Raw genomic sequence first — 18,322 nt, 5'->3', positions numbered from 1 at the left:
GATACGAGACCATGGTTAGCCAAGATGCTACACTTACATGGTCATATTGGTAAGTGCACTAGTAAAACAAAGGCAATATGTTACTTCACAGCACAGCACCTCATCTTCTTATCTGAGAAATTAGGATAACAGTGTCTGCCTCATTGGCTGCTGAGAGAAATCAATGAGACAATAAGTGTAAGGTAACTGTAGCAGTTTCAGGTATTTATTGATCATTAAGAAATATATTTAAAAGTTACTAATATTTTCATACAATTTAATCACAATTTCTTTTCCTTAAAGTTATTCCTATAAGGAATAACTTATAAGGGGGGAAATGTGCATCAAGAATGCTGAGTGGGCAGTATCCCACTTTCAATTCTAGTTTATCTTTGTTTTATATATTGAGGCTCCAAACAATATTTAGTCTGGGGGAAAAAAAAAAGATGTCACTGCTTTTAAAATGAATTTAAAAACAAAGGACCAGAAAATATTTCAACAAAGGACCAGAAAATATTTCATTTTACATGCCATAAAAGGCTAACAATGTAGAAAAAAATCCCATAATAAAATAAAGTGACCTGAAGAACCATATACAATTTGGCATTTATTAGCTGTTATGTAAGTAATTATCATTATTCTACATTTTTCTTAACAATCCTGATTGCAACATCTTGAACCTTGGAATTTAAAGTAAAAGCAGTTAACATCCAAACAATATGAAAATTTATTATATGTATATTTCAATTGCTACTATTTCATGAAACAGTAAGAGTAATATAAACATTTTAATTTCTTACATTATGCAAATAAATTAAAATTTTTGATGTGTGAGAGAAGGTTGGTATTTTTAAATAATCTAAAATCTTAAGGATGAAATTCTTCTTTCTCTTATCTTTTTAATAAAAATGGCAAACAAAACAGCATGATCTATCAATATTAGAATGATAGTATTATCTTTGAAAAATTTATGACTTAAATGGTTACCTAGTAGACTAAAATATTACTAAGAAATAAAACCTGTGGATATTACTTCAGAATTGAAGAATACTTTTAAGACCATAAAAATTAATAATTTTAATCATTATGCAATCTCTAAAAACAGGATAAAGTGTACCTGATGTCCAGCCTTTACTTGCTTCAAAACACTTTCATAGCATACTTCATCCATGTTATTCAATTGCTGCACCTTAAAGTTTATAAAACATGTAAAATATCAAATAAAGCAATTATAAACTGCTTAGCTACAAAAAGTCTTTACCAATTATGAGATATCTCCTTTTACTTTCAGACTAGCAAGAATGCTGAAACAAGAAGTGCAGTTATCAATACGTAATACACAACAACCCACAGGAAGTAAACACAATGTAATTAAAAACTACAAGTAAAATACCTCATATGCAACACTTTCAGTGTACTAACTTTATTAAGAATGCCAAGTTTTTTAAAGACAATAATTTTAAGAACAATATTCTAATTAGAGATATTTTAAAATAATTTTAAGGTTCTTTTCACTGTTTTCCCCAGAGAGCCCACTCTTCAGGCTTTTTTTTTCTTCTGTTTCATTCCATAAAAATATAGAGCTTTCCTAACTCTCAAAATCACAGAATATTAGCATAGAATATCAAAATGTAAGAAAAATGACTATTTCTGTAATGAATATGGAGTTCAGTAAATATTTTTCTACAGAAACATTTTCCAAATTGATTGGAAATTTAGTATCAAATTCATGAATTTTAAAAAGGTCTCATTTTCTTTGTTAATGACGAGATGACTTCCAACCAAAAAAAAGGTAAGGTGGTTACTTTAAAATAGCTGGCATGTGACCAAGCTTGCGTCTCTCTATTTAACACTGATTAAGACTTTGCATGGGATGAAAATGTTATACATCTAAAATGACTATAATTTACATTCTTTGTTTTAATAAAGGAAACATTTTAACATTCTGGAACTCTATGACTTAGTGATTAAGTAAGATGAAATAATCACAAGACAATTGACTTTCCATTAATGACTCACAAAAGACCACCAAAACTCCTCCAAACAAAATTCTTAATAATTTTTTTGGTTAATTTTGGACTGAATTCTGATCAAGGGCATAATTTCAAATTAGATCTGTCATGGACACTATTTTCCCATGTTCTTCCACTACAACTGAATCATATCATGAGCTCCTGAAAGAAACTTTCGAAAATCTACAAGAATTTCTTAGTATAAGAAATGACAAATTAACAATGGTTAGAATATATTAAACGACACCCTGGGGAAACGCTTAATTGTTACCAACTGTATATGCAGCTGAGTGTAAAACTAATGCATTTTAGTAAGACAAAAATGCATATTTATAACTAATATGTATAATTAGTTTATTATTTATACTACATAATATTGATAAAAGTATTTTTTAAATTTTGCCAAATTCCTGAACCTTCTAAATAATTACCACAGATCAACATCTCACACCATTCCTTTTATGATTACAATGCTAACATATTGTGGTGAAAATACTTAGAATTTAATTAGCTTTAAGTGATTACCAATTTCTATGATAAAAATAAGTTTTATAATGGCTGAAAGCATCTGAAAACACTTTATATTTTTCTGTGATAATCATCTGCTATCTGCTATCATTTAAATTATAAATTGAAAGAACAATCTTATACACAACTCCATCTGTTCTAATGATACATTGAAATTAACTAAATAATCAAATATATTTTAAGATATAACCAAAAAAAAGCAGCAATACCGAAAAGCACTTGAAACAAAGAAAATATGCATTTCATAACTATTAATATATCATGAACTTTGTGTATACATTTGAAATGGTTCCCCACAATTCTAAACATATCTTAGTTAATATGCAGATAGAGTATATAACTGTTGCAGTGATATTGGCTCTTAGCATTTTCTAAGCTAACTATTTTATTTATAATATTGTAAGGTAAAAATAGACATTACTTTGCCAACAAAGGTCCGTTTGGTCAAGGCTATGGTTTTTCCAGTGGTCATGTATGGATGTTGTATCATGTTGGACTGTGAAGAAAGCTGAGCACCAAAAAATTGATGCTTTTGAACTGTGGTGTTGGAGAAGACTCTTGAGAGTCCCTTGGACTGCAAGGAGATCCAACCAGTCCATCCTAAAGGAGATCAGGCCTGGGTGTTCATTGGAAGGACTGATGCTGAAGCTGAAACTCCAGTACTTTGACCACCTGATGCAAAGAGCTGACTCACTGGAAAAGACCCTGATGCTTGGAGGGGTTGGGGGCAGGAGGAGGAGGGGACGACAGAGGATGAGATGGCTGGATGGCATCACCGACTCGATGGGCATGAGTTTGAGTAAACTCTGGGAGTTTGTGACGGACAGGGAGACCTGGCGTGCTGCGATTCACGGGGTCGCAAAGAGTAGGACACGACTGAGCGACTGAACTGAACTGAACTGAACTGAACTGAAGGTAAAAATAGCTCTATTTTAGTAACAAAATTATTTTTAGACAAGAAGTAATATAATACACTAAAGACCAAGTTTGACACAGTAACACATGATTCTATCTCATTTTCCTTTATTAAGAGGTCATATGGCCCATGAACCTTCTCCTAAAACTATTTGCTCCACAGGGGGAAACAAATGTCATGAAACTTAATAAACGTATAAATTTTAAGCAAAATATTCCTTCATGATTCTATAAAAGCCTAAAATAAGCACCCTGATAATGCAAATAGTACATGGTAATAACATTTAAGGAACACCTCAAAAGAATTTCAGAAATGCTGCTTGTATATATAATTAATATGATAATTATACAACAAATTAAACAGAACACCTCATTTAGTAGTTGTTATCATGAAATTATTTTTCAATTGTATATATGTATTACTTATTTTAGACAAATAATATAATATATATTAATGATTTAACTAGAGTCTTTTATTATTTCACTGTCTTCAACCCTATCAAAATAACTTCTTGAATATATATATATAACTTGTATTCTTACCTAAGAATACAAAATATTCACTGATAACAGCAATGTAAACTATTACAAGTAGCTTTTTGGAGAGGAGACATTCTCCTCCATGTAGTTGAGGACATGCGCTTGATTTTCTTCTAAGCTGTCATATTTGTAATGGTGGTCTGAAGTCTCTAATGTCAAACAAGTATTAAACAATATATCAACAAAAATGTTTCTAGAAAAGCATAATTTTTTAAAAGAATTATTTACCTTATTTGCACTTTTAACCCCTAGAAATGTCTGTCCAAGAGGAACAGGTCGAAAACGGCCATCAAAGAAAAAAAGTCCAATGCAGGGATTAACATGTAAAAATGTAGCAACGTCGAGGTAGTTGGGTAAGGTAGCAGACAGTCCAAGAATTCTTATCATACTCTGCGTGGATTCAACCTATAGGAGTTAAATAACATATAAGACATTAAATAAATTATTTAATTTATACATTATATTAAATAACACATAAATAAAGTGTATAAGTCTTAAATAATGTGTAAGACTGGATTCGTACTTAGTTTAAGGTAAGCTTTGGTAATATAAGGTATGAAATATTTGCAGTAAAATAAGATCACTAAAGGTACTGAGAATAATAACACATAGAGGGAGGAGCCAAGATGGCGGAGGAGTAGGACGGGGAGACCACTTTCTCTCCTACAAATTCATCAAAAGAATAACTGAACGCAGAGCAAACTTCGCAAAACAACTTCTGATCGCTAGCTGAGGTCATCAGGCGCCCAGAAAAGCAACCCATTGTCTTCGAAAGGAGGGCTGCATAGTTGGAGAAGTCCTGAGACTACAGGAAGAATAAAACTGAAATCCAGAGGCAGGAGACTTAAGCCCAAAACCTGAGAACACCAGAAAACTCCTGACTACAAGGAACTTTAAGTAATAAGTGACTGTCCAAAAGCCTCCATACCTACACTGAAACCAACCACCACACAAGAGCCAATAAGTTTCAGAGCAAGACATACCACGCAAATTCTCCAGCAACGCAGGAACATAGCCCTGAACATCAACATACAGGCTGCCCAAGGTCACACCTAACACATAGACCCATCTCAAAACTCATTACTGGGCACTCCATTGCTCTCCAAAGAGTAGAAATCAAGTTCCACGCACCAGAACACTGATGCAAGCTTCCCTAACCAGGAAACCTTGACAAGCCAATCGTCTAACCCCACCCACTGGGTTAATCCTCCACAACAAAAAGGAACCACAGACCTCCAGAATACAGAAAGCCCACTCCAGATACAGCAATCTAAACAAGATGAAAAGGCAAAGAAATACCCAACAGGTAAAGGAACATGAAAAATGCCCACCAAGTCAAACAAAAGAGGAGGAGATAGGGAATCTACCTGAAAAAGAATTTAGAATAATGATAATAAAAATGATCCAAAATCTTGAAAACAAAATGGAGTTACAGATAAATAGCCTGGAAACAAAGATTGAAAAGATTCAAGAACTGTTTAATAAAGACCTAGAAGAAATAAAAAAGAGTCAATTACAAATGAATAATGCAATGAATGAGATCAAAAACACTTTGGAGGGAACCAAGAGTAGAATAACGGAGGCAGAAGATAGGATAAGTGAGGTAGAAGATAAAATGGTGGAAATAAATGAAGCAGAGAGGAAAAAAGAAAAAAGGATCAAAAGAAATGAGGACAACCTCAGGGACCTCTGGGACACTGTGAAACGCCCCAACATTCGAATCATAGGAGTTCCAGAAGAAGAAGACAAAAAGAAGGGCCATGAGAAAATACTCGAGGAGATAATAGCTGAAAACTTCCCTAAAATGGGGAAGGAAATAGCCACCCAAATCCAAGAAACCCAGAGAGTCCCAAACAGGATAAACCCAAGGCGAAACACCCCAAGACACATATTAATCAAATTAACAAAGATCAAACACAAAGAACAAATATTAAAAGCAGCAAGGGAAAAACAACAAATAACACACAAAGGGATTCCCATAAGGATAACAGCTGATCTATCAATAGAAACCCTCCAGGCCAGAAGGGAATGGCAGGACGTACTGAAAGTAATGAAAGAGAATAACCTACAACCTAGATTACTGTATCCAGCAAGGATCTCATTCAGATATGAAGGAGAATTCAAAAGCTTTACAGATAAGCAAAAGCTGAGAGAATTCAGCACCACCAAACCAGCTCTTCAACAAATGCTAAAGGATCTTCTCTAGACAGGAAATGCAGAAAGGTTTTATAAATGTGAACCCAAAACAACAAAGTAAATGGCAACGGGACCACACCTATCAATAATTACCCTAAATGTAAATGGGTTGAATGCCCCAACCAAAAGACAAAGATTGGCTGAATGGATACAAAAACAAGACCCCTATATATGCTGTCTACAAGAGACCCACCTCAAAACAAGAGACACATACAGACTAAAAGTGAAGGGCTGGAAAAAAATATTTCATGCAAACGGAGACCAAAAGAAAGCAGGAGTCGCAATACTCATATCAGATAAAATAGACTTTAAAATAAAGGAAGTGAAAAGAGACAAAGAAGGACACTACATAATGATCAAAGGATCAATCAAAAAAGAAGATATAACAATTATAAATATATATGCACCCAACATAGGAGCACCGCAATATGTACGGCAAACGCTAACAAGTATGAAAGAGGAAATTAATAGTAACACAATAATAGTGGGAGACTTTAATACCCCACTCACAACTATGGATAGATCAACTAAACAGAAAATTAACAAGGAAACACAAACCTTAAATGACACAATGGACCAGCTAGACCTAATTGATATCTATAGGACATTTCACCCCAAAACAATCAACTTCACCTTTTTCTCAAGTGCACACGGAACATTCTCCAGAATAGATCACATCCTGGGCCATAAATCTGGTCTTGGAAAATTCAAAAAAATTGAAATCATTCCAGTCATCTTTTCTGACCACAGTGCAGTAAGATTAGATCTCAATTACAGGGAAAAAATTGTTAAAACTTCAAACATATGGAGGCTAAATAACACGCTTCTGAATAACCAACAAATCATAGAAGAAATCAAAAAAGAAATCAAAATATGTATAGAAATGAATGAAAATGAAAACACAACAACCCAAAACCTATGGGACACTGTAAAAGCAGTGCTAAGGGGAAGGTTCATAGCATTACAGGCTTACATCAAGAAACAGGAAAAAAACCAATTAAATAACCTAACTCTACACCTAAAGCAATTAGAGAAGGAAGAAATGAAGAACCCCAGAGTTAGCAGAAGGAAAGAAATCTTAAAAATCAGGGCAGAAATAAATGCAAAAGAAACTAAAGAGACCATAGCAAAAATCAACAAAGCTAAAAGCTGGTTTTTTGAAAAAATAAACAAAATTGACAAACCATTAGCAAGACTCATTAAGAAACAAAGAGAGAAAAACCAAATTAACAAAATTAGAAATGAAAATGGAGAGATCACAACAGACAACACTGAAATACAAAGGATCATAAGAGACTACTACCAGCAGCTCTATGCCAATAAAATGGACAACTTGGATGAAATGGACAAATTCTTAGAAAAGTATAACTTTCCAAAACTGAACCAGGAAGAAATAGAAGATCTTAACAGACCCATCACAAGCAAGGAAATCGAAACTGTCATCAAAAATCTTCCAGCAAACAAAAGCCCAGGACCAGATGGCTTCACAGCTGAATTCTACCAAAAATTTAGAGAAGAGCTAACACCTATCTTACTCAAACTCTTCCAGAAAATTGCAGAAGAAGGTAAGCTTCCAAACTCATTCTATGAGGCCACCATCACCCTAATTCCAAAACCAGACAAAGATGCCACAAAAAAAGAAAACTACAGGCCAATATCACTGATGAACATAGATGCAAAAATCCTTAACAAAATTCTAGCAAACAGAATCCAACAACATATTAAAAAAATCATACACCATGACCAAGTGGGCTTTATCCCAGGAATGCAAGGATTCTTTAATATCCGCAAATCAATCAATGTAATACACCACATTAACAAATTGAAAGATAAAAACCATATGATTATCTCAATAGATGCAGAGAAAGCCTTTGACAAAATTCAACACTCATTTATGATTAAAACTCTCCAAAAAGCAGGAATAGAAGGAACATACCTCAACATAATAAAAGCTATATATGACAAACCCACAGCAAGCATCATCCTCAATGGTGAAAAATTGAAGGCATTTCCCCTGAAATCAGGAACAAGACAAGGGTGCCCACTCTCACCACTACTATTCAACATAGTGTTGGAAGTTCTGGCCACAGCAATCAGAGCAGAAAAAGAAGTAAAAGGAATCCAGATAGGAAAAGAAGAAGTAAAACTCTCACTGTTTGCAGATGACATGATCCTCTACATAGAAAACCCTAAAGATTCTACCAGAAAATTACTAGAGCTAATCAATGAATATAGTAAAGTTGCAGGATATAAAATTAACACACAGAAATCCCTTGCATTCCTATATACTAACAATGAAAAAACAGACAGAGAAATTAAGGAAACAATACCATTCACCATTGCAACAAAAAGAATAAAATACTTAGGAGTATATCTACCTAAAGAAACAAAGGACCTATACATAGAAAACTATAAAACACTGATGAAAGAAATCAAAGAGGACACAAACAGATGGAGAAACATACCGTGTTCATGGATTGGAAGAATTAATATTGTCAAAATGGCTATTCTCCCCAAAGCAGTCTATAGATTCAATGCAATCCCTATCAAGCTACCAACGGTATTTTTCACAGAACTAGACCAAAGAATTTCACAATTTGTATGGAAATACAAAAAACCTCGAATAGCCAAAGTAATCTTGAGAAAGAAGAATGGAACTGGAGGAATCAACCTGCCTGACTTCAGACTCTACTACAAAGCCACAGTCATCAAGACAGTATGGTACTGGCACAAAGACAGAAAGATAGATCAATGGAACAGAATAGAAAGCCCAGAGATAAATCCACGAACCTATGGACACCTTATCTTTGACAAAGGAGGCAAGGATATACAATGGAAAAAAGACAACCTCTTTAACAAGTGGTGCTGGGAAAACTGGTCAACCACTTGTAAAAGAATGAAACTAGAACACTTTCTAACACCATACACAAAAATAAACTCAAAATGGATTAAAGATCTAAATGTAAGACCAGAAACTATAAAACTCCTAGAGGAGAACATAGGCAAAACACTCTCCGACATAAATCACAGCAAGATCCTCTATGACCCACCTCCCACAATATTGGAAATAAAAGCAAAACTAAACAAATGGGACCTAATGAAACTTAAAAGCTTTTGCACTACAAAGGAAACTATAAGTAAGGTGAAAAGACAGCCCTCAGATTGGGAGAAAATAATAGCAAATGAAGAAACAGACAAAGGATTAATCTCAAAAATATACAAGCAACTCCTGAAGCTCAATTCCAGAAAAATAAATGACCCAATCAAAAAATGGGCCAAAGAACTAAACAGACATTTCTCCAAAGAAGACATACAGATGGCTAACAAACACATGAAAAGATGCTCAACATCACTCATTATTAGAGAAATGCAAATCAAAACCACAATGAGGTACCATTACACGCCAGTCAGGATGGCTGCTATCCAAAAGTCTACAAGCAATAAATGCTGGAGAGGGTGTGGAGAAAAGGGAACCCTCTTACACTGTTGGTGGGAATGCAAACTAGTACAGCCGCTATGGAAAACAGTGTGGAGATTCCTTAAAAAACTGGACATAGAACTGCCATATGACCCAGCAATCCCACTTCTGGGCATACACACCGAGGAAACCAGATCTGAAAGAGACACGTGCACCCCAATGTTCATCGCAGCACTGTTTATAATAGCCAGGACATGGAAGCAACCTAGATGCCCATCAGCAGATGAATGGATAAGGAAGCTGTGGTACATATACACCATGGAATATTACTCAGCCATTAAAAAGAATTCATTTGAACCAGTCCTAATGAGATGGATGAAGCTGGAGCCCATTATACAGAGTGAAGTAAGCCAGAAAGATAAAGAACATTACAGCATACTGACACATGTATATGGAATTTAGAAAGGTGATAACGATAACCCTATATGCAGAACAGAAAAAGAGACACAGAAATACAGAACAGACTTTTGAACTTTGTGGGAGAATGTGAGGGTGGGATATTTCAAAAGAACAGCATGTATACTATCTATGGTGAAACAGATCACCAGCCCAGGAGGGATGCACGAGACAAGTGCTCCGGCCTGGTGCACTGGGAAGACCCGGAGGAATCGGGTGGAGAGGGAGGTGGGAGGGGGGATCGGGATTGGGAATACATGTAAATCCATGGCTGATTCATATCAATGTATGACAAAACCCACTGGAAAAAAATAATAATAATAATAAAAAAAAAATTAAAAAAAAAAATAATAACACATAGTCTGAAAGATAATATGCCTGAATTTGGCATGTGGAATGATATAAAAAATGATTAAAAATGTACTTTTAGTGTATTTCCTGAACCAGCAAATTCTATTAGTTAAATGATTTCTTTTGTTTTCCTCCTAAAAATGTAACAAGGCAAGTGACATGTGTTAGGCTTTAGTGTTAACTTATAATTTCAAGCACTTAAAGTATATACTCTTTATTCTCAAGTTCAGAAATTTCAAATTCATTTTAAGTACAAACACTTGAAAGTCTGAAATAATCAAGGCAGATTCTTCTAGTGTTTTACAAATTTAAATTTAAAATGATATAGTGTATAAGGGAGAGTTTATGTGGAATAACAGCCAAAACTTGGGGGGAAAATTCACAAGTACATTCTCAAAGAACGTACTAAGCTCCATTCTTTGTGTTCACTCAGTTCAGTTCAGTTTCTCAGTCATAACCGACTCTTTGCAACCTCATGGACTGCAGCATGCCAGGCTTCCCTGTCTATCACCGACAGCCGGAGCTTGCTTAGACTCAGGTCCTTCGAGTCAGTGATGTCATTCAATCAACTCAATCTCTGTCGTCCCCTTCTCCTCCCACCTTCAATTTTTCCCAGCATCAGGGTCTTTTCCAATGAGTCCACTCTTTACATCAGGTGGCCCAAGTACTGGAGATTCAGTTTCAGCATCTGTTCTTCCACTGAATATTCAGGGTTGATTTCCTTGAGGATTGACTGGTGTGATCTTGCAGTCCAAGGGACTCTCAAGAGTCTTCTCCAACACCACAGCTCAAAAGCATCAACTCTTCAGTGCTCACCTTTCTTTATGGTCCAACTCTCACATCCATATGTGACTACTGGAAAAACCATAACTCCGTCTATATGGACTTTTGTCAGCAAAGTAATGTGTCGGATTTTTAGTATGCTGACTAGGCTGGTCACAACTTTTCTTCCAAGAAGCAAGCGTCTTTTAATTTCATGTCCACAGTCACCATCTGCAGTGGTTTTGGAGCCCTCCCAAATAAAATCTGTCATTGTTTCCATTGTTTCCACATCTATTTGCCATGAAGTGATGGGACCGGATGCCATGATCTTAGTTTTTTGAACGTTGAGCTTTAAGCAGCTCTTTCACTCTCATCAAGATGCTCCTTAATTCCTCTTTACTTTCTGCTATAAGGGTGGTGCCATTTGCATATCTGAGGTTATTGGTATTCACCCTGGCAATCTTGATTCCAGCTTGTGCTTCATCTAGTCTAGCATTCCGCATGAGGTACTCTGCATATAAGTTAAATTAGCTGGCTGACAATACACTGCCTTGATGTACTCCTTTCCTAAACTGGAACCAGTCTGTTGTTCCATGTCCAGTTCTAACTGTTGCTTCTTGACCTGCATACAGATTACTCAGGAGGCAGTCTGGAATTCCCATCTCTTGAATTTTCCACAGTTTGTTGTGAGCCACACAGTTAAAGGCTTTGGTATAATCAATAAAGCAGAAGTAGATGTTTTTCTGGAACTCTCTTGCTTTTTCGATGATCCAGCAGATGTTGGCAGTTTGATCTCTGGTTCCTCTGCTTTTTCTGAATTTTTGAATAACTGGAAGTTCACAGTTCAGATATTGCTGAAGTCTGGCTTGGAGAATTTTGAGCATTACTTTACTATCATGTAAGATGAGTGCAATTGTGCGGTAGTTTGAGCATTCTTTGGGATTGCCTTTCTTTGGGATTGAAATGAACACTGACCTTTTCCAGTCCTGTGGCCACTGCTGAGTTTTCCAAATTTGCTGGCATATTGAGTGTAGCACTTTCACAGCATCACCTTTTAGGATTTGAAATAGCTCAACTGGAATTCCATCGCCCCCATTAACTTTGTTCGTAGTGATGCTTCCTAAGGCCCACTGGATTTTGCATTCCAGGATGTCTGGCTCTAGGTGAGTGATCACACCATCGTGATTATCTGGGTCATGAAGAGCTTTTTTGTATAGTTCTTCTGTGTATTCTTGCCACCTCTTCTTAATACCTTCTGCTTCTGTTAGGTCCATACCATTTCTGTCCTTTATTGTCCTTTATTGGCATTCTTTGGAACTCTGCATTCAGGTGGATATATCTTTCCTTTTCTCTTTTGCCTTTCACTTCTCTTTTCTCAGCTATTTGTAAGGCCTCCTCAGACAACTATTTTGCCTTTTTGCATTTCTTTTTCTTAGGGATGGTTTTGATCACCACCTCCTGTACAATGTCACGAACCTCCATCCATAGTTCTTCAGGCACTCTGTCTATCGCATTTAATCTGTTAAATCTATTTGTCACTTCCACCGTATAACTGTAAGGGATTTGATTTAGGTCATACCTGAATGGTCCAGTGGTTTTGCCTACTTTCTTCAGTTTAAGTCTGAATTTTGCAATAAGGAGTTCATGAGGTGGTCCACAGTCTGCCCCAGGTCTCGTTTTTGCTGACTGTATAGAGCTTCTCCATCTTTGACTGCAAATAATATAATCAATCTAATTTCGGTATTGATCATCTGGTGACATACATGTGCAGACTCATCTCTTGTGTTGTTGGAAGAGGGAGTTTGCTATGACTGGAGCGTTCTCTTGGCAAAACTCTTGTTAGCCTTTGCCCTGCTTCATTTTGTACTCCAAGGCCAAACTTGCCTGATAACCCAGGTATCTCTTGACCTCCTACCTTGGCATTCTAGTCCCCTATGATGAAAAGGACATCTTTTTTGGGGATTAGTTCTAGAAGGTCTTGTAGGTCATCACAGAATTGTTCAAGTTCAGCTTCTTTGGCTTTAATGGTTGCGGTATAGACTTGGATTACCATGATATTGAATGGTTTGCCTTGGAAATGAACAGAGATCATTCTGTCATTTTTGAGACTGCACCCAAGTACTGCATTTCAGATTCTTTGTTGACTATGAGGGCTACTCCATTTCTTCTAAGGGATTCTTGCCCACAGTAGCAGATATAATGGTCATCTGAATTAAGTTTGCCGATTCCAGTCCATTTTAGTTCACTGATTCCTAAAATGTCGATGTTAATTCTTGCCATCCTCCTGTGTTCACTGCTAGGGTGTAATATTTTAATTATGCTGCTAAACACTGCTGATAACATTGATTAATTTGTTTGCCAGTCATTTATTATGCTTTTAATGCAGTGCAGGGAAAGCAGGGGTTTAGGGTCTGAAAAAGCACACACGAAAATCACTGCGATGCATCCCATGAACAGTAGCACCTCCTAAAAACTGTGGGAGCAGTGAAGAGAGATGACAGCTGTTTCCTAAGAGAAGAGTGGTTAGAGACGCAGGCCAGGGAGAGGGGTTTAAGATGCTGCGCTTGGCAACGCTAGGGTACCGGTGACAGAAACGGAGAAACCACTGTGAGAAATCTCGTGTGCCAAGATGCTTCTCCATTTTACTGTTTATGAACCCAGGACACTACCCCATTCTCGTTCAATTACATTTTTACAGCTTACAGTACTCTCACCTTTTTTCATTTCTAAACATTCTGTAAAATTTCTTTATCCTTTCTAATTCTGTTTACTCATAGGTTTTCTACTTATTTGTGATTAGATTTGTTCTAAGCTTATTTTACTTTTTTAAAAACTAGCTTTAAAAATATTTTTATAGGACTCAAGTTAATAAATCTAGTTTATTGTTTTTCTATCTTGCATTTAATTTTATTTTTTCAACTTTGGTATTTTTCCATTTTTTAGCATTCTATTTAATATTATCTAGCAGTTAAAATTTAATAATTAGGTTATTATAGTCCCTACACATCTGTTTCATTTTAGAGCATAATTTGAACTCTGACTTATAAATTTGTCTGTACTAAGTAAACTTTCATTATTTTCTAATAAGAGTATTTCACTCTCTCTTTTCCTTCCATGAGCACTTTACTGAGCTCTAAGTGTCAGAAGAATAGTCTTTCAAATGGTTGGGTTTTATATCAACTTATCAAATTCAAAGTGTAGAAGGTATGTGTGTATGTGTGTCTATATCTATCTATATATACACACATATAAGTGTGTTTGTATGTAGATAGGAATATATAGTTTTTTATCATATAGAATTTCTTTCTAAATTTCTATTGTATTTTGCTGTTGTTGTTCAATAGCTCAGTTGTGTCCAACTCTTTGCTATCCCATGGAGTGCAGCACACCAGGCTTCCCTGTCCTTCACTGTCTCCCAGAGTTTGCTCAAATTCACGTCCACTGAGTGGGTGATGCTATCTAACCATCTCATCCTATATTTTTATATATTTACTAGGCTTCCATGTTAAAGTCTAATTTAAAAAAGGGCTTCTTACCTGGGAAAAAGTTTGAAAATCTCTGATGTGATTTAAGTACACATGACTTGGAATGAATTTGGTAAGCTTCAACCAAATTCCTTTATGAGAGAATCCATTAAAAAAGATTCTCAATCTGTAACAAAAAACTAGACAGTACTATTATTTTTTTAAATCTAGGAATGTTTAATGTTCTTGCTATCATAAAATAAGGGGATTCATGGGATATACTTATTTGAGCAAATATTTTAGTTATTTTTTCAGTTTTTTATGACCTTCTTAGTCAAAAGTTGCTTGCCTCATGTTGGTATCTTCAAGTTACTATACCTAAGTGAGCAGTTCCCAACACTGGATTTCACCTTGGATATTTCAATACAGTGCATACATGGGCTGGGAAAATCCAAGGTCCCGCACTCCCTGACACAAATATCACTTACAGGAACTAAGAGGAAATGTGGCCCTGTCCCTTCCAAAATCATTCTGTAAGTAGGACAAAAATGAATCTGCTTACTCACTGTAATGGGTTATATCTGGGCTTGTTTGAGGATTAAATAAAACACTATGAGATACACACATAGCTTCCCAAGCAAATCCAACCCAAGTCAAGGAACCCTAAGTAAGGGGAACTGATGTCCCTATCTGTTATTTAAGAAGTCTCCTTTACGTATTATTAACTAGACTCTTTTACAGTAATTAGAATGCTATCTTGAAGTACATTTATTTATTTGGCTGTACTACATCTTATTTGCAGCACATGTGACCTTGCTCTTCATTGCTGCATGCAGGATCTTTTAGTTGCAGCATGTAGGAATTTTTAGTTGTGGTATGTAGGATCTAGCTCCCTGACCAGGGATTGAACACAGGGCCCCTGCATTGGGAGCATGGAGTCCTAGTCATGGGACCACCAGGGAAGTCCCCTAGAATAATTTTAATTATACCATAGTTCTATTTACTACTGGTGGTGATTTGAAAGGATATTAAAGGTACTGTTAGTATTAAAATCATTCAACACAAAAGTTATTGAGTATATTTTTAACGTCTTTTGATGTTAAATACACGACACCTTGCAAACACTAGAGATATTTTTCTGCTAAACCCCCATTTTAAAACTACTGTTATCTTTTTAATCTAAAAATAATCTGTTACACTCGTAAGTTTGTATGAGAAATATTTTCCTTTAAACATGGATAATTTGAAACTTTATGTCTTAAACCACATCTTGAAACTCTACACACTATACAGAGTAATCTGAAAATATTAATAGTTGAAAACTAAAAAAAGCTAACATTTTACAGTTTCTTCTTTATCATTAGCCCAAAAAATAGGCAGCAAATTTTTATAGCATTTTCTCTCACATAAAATCTAAGTCTGGACAAAGTCTCCCTACTCACTGAAAGTAAATTTAGTTAAAACAACTAATGTTAGTTCAACACTGTTAAATACAACAGATTTGGCTTTTACTCTACTTTTCTCTTTTCCAAATCTCTCTCATGCCAAGGATGTTGTGAATTTAGTACCTAATTCCATCATGTAATTTTAGAACCTGAACAGAATCTACATCGCATTAGAAAAGCTCCCTATGGTGTGTCCATGCTAGTTACAAAGTGCCATGTGAAGCACTGCCATCTACTGGGAATGGCTGGTAATCACAAGAACAAATAAAAAATAGGAACTTTGCTTTTTATAAAAATATTTATGAGCACTGCTCTGCACTGCACTAATACACGGGAAATATGAGGAGAATCATATAGATCATTCTGTCAAGGAGATTAAAAACTAGTGAGGGCCACAAATAAAGACAGAATTAAATATAACAAGTTGTGAAATTATAATGAAGACTGTAGTAAGTGCTAAAAATGTGCAAAGAAAGGGAATACCGAGGGAACACAGAAAAGGTGGGATTCATGCCAAGCGGTGAACTAGGAAACACTTCATAGAAGTGATTCTGGGCAGATTCTAAAGAACAGTAGGTTTTCAACAGATAGATCTGTGGAGTGATAATATACAATTCTGCATTTATAACCCTTAATCTCATAAAGATACATTCTGACTTAAGTAAGATTAGTTTCATCTCTGAAGGAGATGGAAAAAAAAGAGGTATTGGAAAAAAAACTGGGGGAGGAAAAAATTTGGTTCTGTGTGGTTGGAACCTAAGTAACTAAGGAATAGAATGGAAAAGTTAAAATTAGACAAATAGATCAGGGTTTTAGTAGACTTTTATGTCCAGCTAAGGTATTTAAACATTTTTCTTAAGATAAACAAACAGCAAGTCAGCAAAGGTTTATGAGCATAGTACTGATAAACTATACAATTGGAATTTGGCTATATTATGAAGATGCTCATGTACAAGATGAATTAATATATTATATATTTAAATACCGCTGTGCTGTGCTGAGTTGCTCAGCCACGTCTGACTCTGTGCGACCCCATGGACCATAGCCCACCAGGCTCCTCTGTCCATGGGATTCTCCAGGCAAGAATACTGGAGTGGGTAGCTATGCCCTCCTCTAGCGGATCTTCCCAACCCAGGGACTGAACCCAGATCTCCTGCTTTGCAGGTGGATTCTTTACCATCTGAGCCACCAGGGAAGCCCAAGAATACTGGAGTGGGTAGTCTATCCCTTCTCCAGGGGATCTTCCCCACCCAGGAATCGAACGGGGGTCTCCTGCATTGCAGGTGATTCTTTACAGCTGCATTACCAGGGATATTTACATATTATATATCCATATTACAAACAACATATTATATGTTCCTGTATCTTCTAATAACATATTTATAATTGCCCTGCTGCTGCTGCTGCTGCTAAGTCGCTTCAGTTGTGTCCGACTCTGTGCGACCCCATAGACGGCAGCCTGCCAGGCTCCTCTGTCCACAGGATTCTCTAGGCAAGAGTACTGGAGTGGGTTGCCGTTTCCAATTGCACTACACATAATTAAAAACATAATATATAATTTTATACATTTTACATCATATAGTTTATAAACTACATATAGAAAATTATACTATTGAACATTTATAATTTACAAGATATTTATGAATTTTAATGAGTGCCTCCAAGTATATACGGTACATAATGTGTGTCTGTGTGTATGTGTATACAGCACCCTTGCAGTCTATTTTCTCCCTCAGTTGGGAGTGCTCAAGAAAGAAAGATGCCCTGGTCAAACTCCCTTGAAAACATGCTGCTGATAGTCCTCTTGGCAATTATACTAATGGGTATTTACTTGACCTCTAATGCTCTATAGTTGCAGGAAAGCCTTATCTTTGTAATGCTTTTAGCTGATGGACATGGTCTCTCCAGATAGCTCAATGCAAACAAACCAGGAATGTATGGACTCATGTGGCCTGGGCTCCCTGAAAAACATCACTAAGCTATGCACATATCAAGGTACCAAGTCAAAACATCTTATGGTCAGGAAGTATCACCATGGGAAGTAATACCTTCTGTTAACCACAAACTCACTTACCCCATATGCTAATCATATGCACTGCTTTCTATGTCAATCATACCTCAATAAAGCTGTTAAAATTTTTATTTAAAAATCTCATGATCAAAATAGCTCTCTTTTGCATAAATGATGCCCTGAATGATTCTTTTCAAGACTTCACAAGTAAACTAACTGCCAGAGCAAAAGAGAACAGTGGCGGC

General features: G+C 35.9%; 1 protein-coding gene across 2 annotated transcripts in view; it reads right to left on the bottom strand.

Moving 5' to 3' along the window:
* Positions 1–18,322, bottom strand: part of ASCC3 (activating signal cointegrator 1 complex subunit 3) — a 331,129-nt gene that overhangs the window by 179,701 nt on the left and 133,106 nt on the right. For both annotated transcript variants that reach the window (XM_061131702.1, XM_061131703.1), the window contains exons 12-13: positions 4,203–4,379; positions 1,097–1,168 (exon numbers count right to left, since the gene is read on the bottom strand). In XM_061131702.1, the coding sequence (XP_060987685.1) occupies positions 1,097–1,168; positions 4,203–4,379 (249 nt within the window). The remainder of the gene's footprint in view (positions 1–1,096; positions 1,169–4,202; positions 4,380–18,322) is intronic.

This window comes from Dama dama, chromosome 28 (genome assembly GCF_033118175.1).
Source record: "Dama dama isolate Ldn47 chromosome 28, ASM3311817v1, whole genome shotgun sequence".
Classification (NCBI taxonomy): Eukaryota; Metazoa; Chordata; class Mammalia; order Artiodactyla; family Cervidae; genus Dama; species Dama dama.
The sequence above is the reverse complement of the archived record's forward strand: the minus strand, read 5'-3'. Positions and strand labels throughout refer to the sequence as shown.